Source organism: Habropoda laboriosa, unplaced genomic scaffold (assembly GCF_001263275.1).
Source record: "Habropoda laboriosa isolate 0110345459 unplaced genomic scaffold, ASM126327v1 scaffold92, whole genome shotgun sequence".
Lineage (NCBI taxonomy): Eukaryota > Metazoa > Arthropoda > Insecta > Hymenoptera > Apidae > Habropoda > Habropoda laboriosa.
In genome coordinates, this window is record NW_017100268.1 from 1,967,845 (window position 1) to 1,979,376 (window position 11,532).

The 11,532-nt window shown below is 40.0% G+C and overlaps 1 protein-coding gene across 1 annotated transcript in view; it reads left to right on the forward strand.

Annotated features, from left to right (window-relative positions):
• LOC108573393 (blood vessel epicardial substance-like) overlaps positions 1–9,785 on the forward strand; it is a 95,164-nt gene extending 85,379 nt beyond the window's left edge. The window contains exons 2-6 of the mRNA XM_017935835.1: positions 1,653–1,994; positions 5,502–5,899; positions 8,143–8,564; positions 9,320–9,585; positions 9,750–9,785. Coding sequence (XP_017791324.1) covers positions 1,665–1,994; positions 5,502–5,899; positions 8,143–8,564; positions 9,320–9,585; positions 9,750–9,785 — 1,452 coding nt within the window. The 5' untranslated portion in view covers positions 1,653–1,664. The remainder of the gene's footprint in view (positions 1–1,652; positions 1,995–5,501; positions 5,900–8,142; positions 8,565–9,319; positions 9,586–9,749) is intronic.
• Positions 9,786–11,532: the final 1,747 nt, after the last annotated feature.

Sequence of the window (11,532 nt, forward strand, 5' to 3'; positions counted from 1 at the left end):
AGTTTAGGACAATCGGGGCTAAATTGAACGACTCTGTGGGAGCAATGCAAGTAAATTGAGTGACGCTTTGGAACAATGCGTCTAAATTGAGTGACATTTTGATACAATGCGACTTAATTGTAATGCAATCTTTGTCTCACCTTTGTTTCTATCGTTTTCTGACCACACGAATGTTTTGGAAAATTATTTACGATAAGTTAATATTAAGTACCTCAGGTTTGCATAATTTCTAAAAGTAGCTAAGACATTATTCGATCATTTTTATTGTAATAAAATGAGATTCAAATGATCGAATGACTTCAATTGTACGACGTACAAACTCAGTTCCAAGAAACAAAAGATACTTTTTTGGAAGCATGAAATATTAAGAACTAGACTACCTGACCTATTTTAAAAAGATCTATTATTAACGCTGAGAGGGGGTGTAAAACCATTAGATGTTCACCTTTCGTGACTAGAAACTCACACGTGAGTTTCATGCTTTTATCTGTAATCTGTTTGAAGTAATTACGATAACAGACGGCACATTACGCTAAGTAATTTGCAGAAAAGTGTATTACGCGCGGTGTTATGTGTCAAAGACGGGAGTATAATCTGAGAACGTGTTCACATTTAACGAAACTAGCGATAATTTTGATATTTCCAACTTGGTGTGATGCTAGCGATTTCACGTTACGTTATCGGCGATAACTTTTGTCCAAGTATTGTACTTTTCGTAACTCGTGATATTTATCAGGAAATTTAGAGTTCTTCCAATTGTGAAAGAAAATGTTAGAAGTTGATTTGTAACGAGTGTAATTTAAACGATACGATCTGTATCATCTTTGTGGAATTTTTTAAAGATCCGTAAGGACAGACGACAACTTTCACCTCTAGATTATATTTTATTCTTGAAAGCTTTATTGCCTAGATTTAAGAACGTTAATCCTAAAAGGACTACAGTTACGCATTTACGATGCTGTTACTCTTTCTCGTGATCAAGTGAATGTGTTATCTCCTCTGAAAAGTGTAATCCAATCAAGGAAACTGCAAACTTCACTCTAACCCACACAGTACATAAAAAAGTTTACGAGAAAAGTCGGAGTACTTCTGTTGATTGATCTTTACTAATCGGTTTCTAAGACCAACTTTGATTTGAAGCATAGTAATAAGGGACAGAGAGGATTGTATACTACCTTTGTTAGTCTGGTAGCTTAGGATTTTCGTGTTTTATATTAAATATTTTAGTTTCAATTTACTCCGAGACTCAGTGTTTCCCGAAAATTCCAATATTCCAGTCTCTAACATTTTAATTTCAATTTACTCTGAGACGCAATATTTTCTGAAAATTCGAGTCTTTCAGTCTCTAACATTTTAATTTCAATTTACTCTGAGACTCAGTATTTTCTGAAAGTTCAAATGTTTCAGTCTTTAATATTTTCAAATTCAAATATTTCAGTGTTCCAGCATCTCGTTATATTTCCTCGATCATTTCTACTTACTCTTAGCATCGCACCACTGTTCCTCAGAATTAACATGCTACCACCCCAGTTGAAACCAATTTCAACCAGCAATCGTTCAATGTATCTCTATTCTCCAATACGTCGAACAAAAGCTACAGCAAAAGACGTTCCCAGAAAAGTTCACGACCCCTATAACTTCTCTGTCTCCAGTGGAAGAAGGTGATGGCCCGTACCACGCGCTCGCGACGAAAAATGGCGAACACGACTGATGCTCCCTCGCCTGCGAGCAGCCTTTTGTCGTCCACCACGACGACCCCGTTCACCAGCCCGACATCGACAACCTACTTCGGCGAGGGCTATACCTTCAATTACAGCGGCCTGCCCAGCCTAGGTGGCTACTCATTGGAGGACTTGAATTACACGGAGCTCTGGGTGGATGTATGGAATAGCACCGAGGCCAGTAATGTGACCGAGAGGTTAAATACCACTGTACTGCCATCGGGAGGAGGCTACTGCGACGAATGGGAGGCAGCGCAGCACAAACTCTTCCAGGTGAGCTCTGATCGACGGTTTTTCTTTAAACATAATAGCGTATGACAGAGTTGTAAGAGTAGTTGGGCTAGTTAGCACGCTGTGTCTGTTGAAAATAGGACTAGCAGTGTCGTAGATGAATAGGAAAATGTTGATATAGAGTAGGATGTGTGAGAATAATCAGGACGAAGTACACTGTTGTTTGGAAGTATTAGGATCACTTGTTAGATGTGAAGTAAACGTTAAGATTGTGGCAAGGTTAGTTAATTTTCGATTGGCGCTAAATTCGTTTTTTTTCCCGGGTTTCAGAGAGCGTGTCCCCTAAGTATAGTACGAAACAACAATTTGCACTCTGCAACGTTAGAAGCTATACGTCGTTCAAAATGAGAGTAACCTCGCTCTCGGACCGATTCTCGTCCGTTCTGCGCATAGACGGAGAGCGTAGCAGAGGGTAGGACGGAGAGAAACGTAGACGGTTAAGTGGGGGTTTGGACGTCTAGTGGTTCTAGCCCTGCCTTAGGCACGCCCCTTGCGCGAAGCGAGGTTACTCTTATTTTGAACAGAGTATAGACAGAGTACCGAAAAGCAGGGTTTATGTTTTAGTATTATACTCGGTGGTGTACATACTGCATTTCGTCTTATCTACACTCTCGTCTATAGGTATTAGAACACTTGTTAAATGTGAAGGAAATATATAAGGTTCTAAAAAAACATGATTCAGCCTGGAGTACTTAGGATAAAACTTCTAAATTTCTATTTCCATTTAAGATACCGTTAGAAAAATAGGATCCTAATAGTGTCGTTGATTATGTTACGCTAAACACTGTCATTGAGCTTACTTGGTAACCCTTTCATCTAATTTTGAAAAAATTCGTGGTATAGTCATTACGAGAAAATCATTGCAAATTTTACAAAATCTATTCAAGCCATTGTGTTACGTATTGAAAATAATGAAACTTTGTCTTCTTCTATTTCTTTTCCCACAAATCTACCATTTACGAGAAAAATTCGAAATACTAATTACGCGAAAATTATTGCAAATTTGAAAAATCTATTCAAGCCGTCGTGTTGTGTATAAAATGTAACGAAACTTTGTCCTCTTCTATTTTTCTCACAAATTTACCATTTACTAGAAAAACGCTAGAAACTAATAGCACTCTACATCTTCACTCATATGTGACACTAATTACGCGAAAATTGTTGCAAATTTAAGAAATCTATTTAAGCCATCGTATTGTGCACAAAAACTAGCGAAACTTTGTCCTCTTCTATTTCCCCCCCAAATCTACCGTTTACGAGAAAACCGCGAAAAACTAACAGTACGAGCACCCTGTACATTTTTACTGATATACGCTACTGACATTGTCGTTTAAGTGACGTAATACTTTCTGTGTAAACATAATAGGTGTCCTAATACTCGCGAGCGTCAGTGTACATTACGTTGAGTTGAGAATAGGATTAGACACGTCGTCGATAATGTTTATCAGCCAGCTGTATCATATTTTACCTAAGAATTATTAGGCAGACGTGTATCGTATTTACCGGAGATACGATTAGGAAGATCGTAAGCGATATCTGCTAGAAATTTCGTAGCAAGGTTGTTATTCCCTAAAGATTCGTTAAATGAAATACACTAATTCAATATTCACATACACGTTTCAAGTTCGCATGAAACTCGTTGACAATTTACTCCCCAAGGATAATACGAAAGATATCGGACTATTTTACCCGGCAAACATTTTAACGCTCGTATAATTTTCAAACGAAATTGTTTAGCCGATAATATGTGGACAATGAAAATGCGAGCGGTGAAACCTTTATCGCTGCTTTATTTACCGGCAATCGATTTAAATGGTACATAATAGTATTTATTACTAATTTTATGTACAGTACTATTTATTAACTGGAGCTTCTGAGTGGAAAGCAATATTTCGCGAGCTTCCGTCAGTATCGACTGTAATTTGTCAGTTGAACGAGCGAATCGAACTGTTAGAGCTACGAATAAAATTGATTAGAATAGTGATAAAAGGAAATAAGAAAGAAAAGTAACTTCCTTGAATAGATGAGTAAATAAATTTATTTATTTTAAGTCTCGTCAACCGTTAAATTATTAGCGACTCAGATAATGAAATGGAATTTACAGTTTTTGAAGAAGAATTGTATTTTTTGTTTTAGAAACGATAGAATTCATCGAATTCCACAAAATTTTTAGCATTGAGAGTTTAGGTGAATTTAATAAAGTCGGAGTGCTGAATAGACGAGACAAACCTTTATCATTTAGCGGAATAAACGTTCTTTTCAGCGAGAGATTTACCTACGAAGAAGCGTTCTCGCATAAAGGTTATTGCATAACTAATGAAAAATGCTTTCACCGTGGAATGTTGAGGGACAAAGCGAATAGAGTTTGCCTTAGGCAACGAGGAATTGGTACAATACTTCATTCGCCGGGGTTCTTAAAAGCATTCTCCCGAATTAATAGCGTTAAAAGTGTTCTACTTCACGCTAATCCTTGGAAACTGATACTTGTCTACGTTTCTCCCCTGGAATACTTGTCTGAATACAGGAAAATTTCGATGACAATTTTCACGTGCAATTTCATACCACTGATACAGCGATGAGCAACCTGCGACCCGCCAATCATTTATTTACCGCCCGCCGATGTTGTTTATGAGATCCGTTTCAATCAGTTAGAGTGACAAATTTCTGGGTTTAACGTGATTTACGAATCCGTGAAGTAATTCTCGAAAATACCGTAAAACATAGTGTCGTTCGGGAAACGAAATAAAATAGAAATTTATTCATTCTGAATTATAGCGTCGGGCGAAAGGAAGTTTAAATGGTGAACGATACGAAAAAACACTATATTTTACAAGAGTAACGAATTTTTCAAAATTTTGTATACAGTAGTGAAAAGACGAGGGCCAGGTTTATTTGAAATTTTTCATTACAGATAAAAAGGTTGTGAACAGCGACCTTTACAATTTTCTTCGCGATTCTCACAAATTTTCTCTACATCTAGTAAGCTAATCCTAATTTCTCAAAGAAAACTCAAGTCGTTTGGCCGAATTTGAAGAAACTTCTGTCCGTAACTGTATCGCAGCTTGTAACTTCCTTCTGTCCGCCACTGTAAATCACCAATTTTCAAATTAATAAATTAGAATTTTGAATCGAAGTTGTAAAAACGGTTTGCTGATCGTTACACTACCACCCAAAATGAAACGCTAAACCGAGAATCTCCCAAAACCTCTGAAAAACTGCCAGAAACCGAAAAAAACGTTCGTACAATCAGAATCCCGTACACAAATTTGCACAGAAGACCGCCAGAACTTCTTCTTCGAGCAAAATACAGACGTAGAACAGAAAAAAGAGCAGGGAGACAGCTCGTCGAATTTTCTTACGAATTCCATCGGAAGGGGGCGAGACGAGAGAAAAAGCAAGGTTGTGCCTCGTAATGGCGTTCACGAAGGCTCGAAGACGCGATCTCCCGATGGATTCTCACCGGGGAAAACCGTTTTCGATTTTGCCCAGGCGGCGAATCTGTTCTTCGCGGTGGCGTTCCTGGTGCCGCGATCATTCAAGGCCTCTGTTCTCGCACTACGAACGTTTCTCACCGCCGGTTTCATGCTGGCCGCATTGTGGGCCGGTATCACCATATGCGCACTGGACGCGATGCTATGGTGTTTGGCCCTGGGCCTCCTGAACGGGATCCACTCGCTGATACTCGCCTGTCGATTTCTGCCGCCGGCGCTAAGCCCGGAGCTGGCCGAGCTCTATCTGAAACTCTTCAAGCCGTACAAGGTCAGCAAGAAGCACTTCCAGGAGCTGGCCAAGGAGGCTAGGATACTGAAGCTGGACTCTGGTCAGACGTACGCGACGGAAGGCGTGACGTCCGCTGACGAACGGCTGTCGATACTGTTGCGTGGCAAGTGAGTATTACACGCTCGCGATGTGAAATTGTACGTGCACGGTAGTCGTGGAAGAAATCGATCCGGGGGGTTTCGATGGCCTGTACCTTCTGCAACATACTTTCGTATTCACATCTCGCTCGCACGGAAGTTCTGCCGAGCTCCTTTTCTTTGTGCTTCGCTGCTTTTTTATTTGCTTCTCCTGTTCCTACCTTAACCCTTTGACAGTCTAAGAAAAGTATGAATTATGGTGGAAATTTATATTTCACACATATTTTTGGAAACAAGAGATACACAACTCTGCGCCGTAGTTATGGCAATAATATCTTCGTCCCTTTTCAACTTTCTTCCTAAGAGTCTCCCTTGAATTGGATAGTTAAACATTTGACCGAGTCTCACACGGGATGAACTGTCGAAGGGTTGATAGCAGAACGATGGGTGTTTAACACGTTCGCTACCACTAATTTCCACAAGAGAACGGTGTTGCCTACGTTTGATACACCATAAAAAATGCACAGTTTGAGTATTTAATAAGTATTAGGTGTGTGTATAAGTTCAGGTATCTGTCGTATTGTGTGAAACTGAAAAAAATACAGATATTAAGAATGTAAGTGAATGTATCGTGGTAGCGAACATGTCAACAGACTGCGAGTGGATGAAGAGATGTAACACCCACGATTAGGTGTTACAGAGTTTTGCATGTAGGTTGGTAGTTTGTAGATATTGCTGATGCATGATTGTAAAGAGCGTTTATGAGGATCATTTTTTTTTTTTTTAAAGAAATTTTGTGTTATTGGGAACCGAGTTGTATTCAGTCATTCTATGAGTAATGTCGTTTTTTAGCTGGGGTCGATGGTCGTACACGTCAGTAGGTTTAATTTGCAATCTGTAGAAATGGAGCATGAAAGCACTTTTTCATTGGTTGCTGAATGATTAGATTTGGGAATTAATACCACATCTACCGTATTCTCTATTTATTTCGTTGAGTAGAAAGCTTTTTCGAAAATACAGATCACTTAGAAGGTTAACGTTCCATCACTCGTTTAATCCAAAAGATAAGAATTTTTTTGAAAAGAGAATTAGAAAAATTGCAAATGGTCAATATTATATTGATACTGGGCTTCTGAAATGAAATTACTTACGGGTAGACCTAATATTTATCGGAATGAGTGAAATATTCGACACAAGGTTCAAGTGTTCAAATTCTCAGAAGAAAGTGTGATACACAAGGTGGAGTGTAATTTTCTTGCAGTTTATTTTCTATTTCAAGAAATTTACGTGCACCCTGTTTACATGTTAGTTTCACCGTAAATTTCGCTCCTCCGCGGTGGTTAAAAAATCTGTAAGAAGCTGGTGTACGTAGGTAATTTTCGCAAAAATCTACGAGAAACTACTTTGGTATAATTAAAACGCGGCGTGAATGTAAGTACATACGTAAATGGAGAAACACTTCACTTCAATAATTCTTAATACATCTCTAGAGCATTTTTAAAATAATTAGTTCCCGCGCTCGATACAGAAACCTGGAACGTGCTTTGAAAAATCGTTGCCCGCTGATTAACATCATTTCCACCACTTTTAACTTTCGAAAATTACTCTGAAAACCTTTTTCCTTAATTTCTCACTCTAAATCCTGTCACAATCGACAAGCCTCGATTATTCTAGAATTTCGTCGCTAAAATCGCTCCTATAGATCGAGCCTGATCTAGATTTCAAAAGTAACTGCTATTCGATCGCGTCGAAAGATATACAAGAATTCTTGCCAAGAAAGGAGATTCAGGTACGTACCGAAAATGGTACACGTGGCATGGAACACGTTAACACTTTACCGACCGGTAGCCTATTAATCGTTCTTTTGCCGCCAACGCTTACCGACCGATAGCCTAGTAATCGCTTTTCTGCCGCCGACGCTTACCGACCGGTAGCCGGTAAAATCGGTCAAAGTTTGATTTAACATTTCTATAGGTATAAGAAAAAGCGCTTATATTCCCGCGCGATAGCCTATACAGAGCCGGTGTCAGCGATGTATCTGTGGCCTAGTGATCGGTCGGAAGTGCGTAGGGTGTTCAACCGCTACCGGTCGGTAAAGTGTTAAAAGGTCTCCGGAAGCGTTTTCGCGGGAAGTTCGCGTCTTATCAAACACCTCGCGTGTATCCTGTCTACAAAATACGCGCAAAACACGCGTACATCTTTGTCAGCTTTATTCAGCATGCCTGAACGTTGGAAAAGCTGCACTGTCTAACGTATGGTTGTATGGAGTCCAGGTTGAAGGTGACCTGCGACGGGACACACTTGCACTACATCAAAGCTTATCAGTTCGTGGACTCGCCGGAATGGGAGGCGATGCAGGAGAACATCGACGACGTCTTCCAAGTGACGATACGAGCGGAGGAGTCCAGCACTTACATCTGTTGGACCAGGCTGAAGTTGCTCAGGGTACTCAGGCATAGGCCGCTACTGAAAATCGTCCTCAACACCCTCATCGGTAAGGACATTACGTCCAAGTTGTACGCCCTTAACGAGCAGCTCGCTGGTGTCGCCGCGGCCAGTGAGACAACCACGTCGAATCCTTACAGGGGCGTCGCGAGAAGTCTAAGCGTCGACGCTGTAAATACTGAAACTGCCGGAAGAGTACGATCGACAACGTGGAAGGCACAGAGGAGGCACAGTAACCCGCGTAGCGACAGTAAGTTTCCTTCTACCTCCTTTGCGGACTGTTCTCGAGTCGATAGTTAGAAAAGGGGGCGGGTAGCGTCTTGAGAGGAAAGCCTGTTAATTAACGGGGTAAGGGATTTCACTTGGAACATACGATGGAGGAGAACAGTTGGGTGGAAACTGCGAAGCTCTTTAAAGACTAGATTCTAGCAGACTAGATTTCAGATGCTCGAGAATAGAGAGGCTTTTGATTCCCGTTAAAAAGCTGGAAAACAGGCTTTGTCTTTAGACGTTCAACTTATCTCGACGATGTAGCGTAACGTTCGAATTGGGAATAGTCGAGCTACTTATATTTCTTTCAAGGATCTCCGTGACACAGGGTACGGTAGAATATCTCCGGAGTAACAAATTACTGCACGCTTTTCAACATAGGAACAGCAACCTCGTCCTCGTGTAATAACGCGAAAGGTACATCAGACAAATACCACATTCTACCAGAAAATCCAACGAAAAGTGAATCGTAAAGGAAACGTAAAATTTCCTCCCCCATTTGACAATTCGCTATTCACGATTCGTTTCCTAATGCAAAACTGCCACGGTACAGAACTCTATCTTCCTCGTATCTTCCACGAAATGAAAAGTATATCCAGTGTGGTCGTTGACGAAATGTACACAGAGCGTGACTGATCTTCGACAAACGTCGCTCACGATCGATCGATATCGAATAGCAATTAATCGGGTGACACATGGCGATCGGTGACGAGCGTCGAAATGAACTGTCCACAGGGAGTTCGCCGTCCCGGTATTCGCACCAGTACTGGGCGCCCGTGGTGGCAAATCACTTCCCGCCAACTTCGCCGTTCACCCCGGGCCAGAACCTCGGGTACTCGTTACTGCCGCAGGGTGTTCAGTTTTCACCACCGCCACGGGCACCCCTCCTGTCGCATCAGCCGTTGACGCGGCAGCGTAGCGGCGGCACGAGCGGCGATTACACCCTGCTACCTCAGACACCGAAGCTCGAGAGGAAACGCTCGAAAAAGGGGACGAGAGAGGTGAGTAGTATAGAGGCGAGGCTCTCACGCTCAATTACCGCGGCTCTTTTTCTTCCCAATGGGATGTTTAGCGCCACGCCACCAACTATTACGGCGCGCGCCCGCGCGAAATCGCTTTCGCTGCGAACAATTCTGCTTTTGGAGGTTTTTCTTTTCTTTTTAAGGTGAATCTAGCGCTGTTTCGCGGCGATGCTGATTGAATTTTTTTTTGGTGGTCAACAGGGAAACGTTATGCAGAGTGTGTAAGCTTGTAATGAACGCCTAAATTATTTCCACTGTTGGTGAAAGTGGGAGAGTGTGATTAGAGAAATTTGTGGTGAAAAAGTTCACTTATTTCTCCCTCGTTCGTGATTACGGGATATGAATTATTTTTCTAGCGAGCAAAATTAACCAATTTATGCGGAAAGTATGAGTATAAGCATAGTGACAGTGCATTATTTATATGTAGGTTAATTGTAACAGCAACTTTGCTGATTAAAAATTTAAATTTTTGAAGAATAGCAGCTTCTAAGGAATGAACTGATTTTTACTTAATTTCGTTAAAATGCAAGAAAAATTAAACTGTGTTTATTCCATTATAGTTAACTACAGCAGTCAGCTTCTAAGGAGTAAACTAAAATTATACTGTGTTCATGCTACAACGAGAAGAGCACTTTTACTTAATTTTAGCCACTTAAAAATTCTGCGTTTATTTCGTCCGGGTTAGATGACGAAGGAAGTAGAGTTTCCACGAGTACATCTTTCTTTTGGGTCTCATCTTTGGTGCACGGAAAATGTGTTGAAATAATCAAATTGGTGCAGTGTATTTCTCTCCTCTTGTTTCTTTTTTCTTCGTTCGAAGTTAGTACAAATGAAAATAATACAAAGTTTTATTTGATACTGTTCGTAATTAACGGTAGTTGAATCGTTCATTCGCGGGAGCTCGGGATTGCAATGCTATTAACACAGGACCAGTGGAATTACCTTGCACTGGTCAGACGCCACGGGGCATGGTTGATTTGATATACTGAAGCGTGTAAAATTACAGCCTTTTTAATGAAAATTGTTAGAAACATTATACCGCCTCGTTTATGGAAATTTAGTGGCCCTTGTAAATTGATTTTCAAATTGAAAATGCATTTAAATGAGGAAAAAAGACGTTTTACACGTTTAAATGAAATAAGAAAAAATGAAGAAGGTATGTTACATTTTATAACAGTTAGGTAATAAATTAATAGTTATGCAGATAGCAAATTAAACTGCTTCAATTAAAACCAACTTCGCCAATATTTAGTTACAAACAATTTGTAATATTTCGATAATTTACTTTTATGATTTCCATAACATTACTACCCTTTACATTCGAAAATATTAAATATTCATGCATCATTTAGAATTCCCCTAGTGTCATTTGCGTTCAGTAGTCGGTGTTATTGAAACTGCAGCAATGCTGAGAGTAGAATCCTTCTTCATAAGTCAAACGAAGCATTGATACAGTTACTGTACATACTTGAATGAAAATTTACATTTCTAAGTATGTCATTTGTACACAATTTTTCATAAATAAATACTCAAGTTGTCAACCAACTGATTTTTCATAAATCTTCAAAATTGTCCTCGATAGTAATTCAATTAGGTGTATTAAATATGTCCATCTTCTCTTTACATTTGAAAATTAATATTCACGTACCATTTAGAAATCTCCAGCGACATTTAAACAATCCCAATATGTCACAATTAAATTCTCAACCTCTCAGCCAACCAATTTATCACAGATCTCCAAAATCGCCCTCGACAGTAACTCAATTAGGTGTACTAAGCCTTCACCTTACATTTGGAAATCAATATTGCACCACTTAGAAATCGTCGGTATCGTTTAAACAGTCGCAATATCTCGCGATCAAACACTCAAGCTCTCAGCCAAGCAATTTATCACAAATCTCCAAACTCACCCTCGTTCGTAATTCG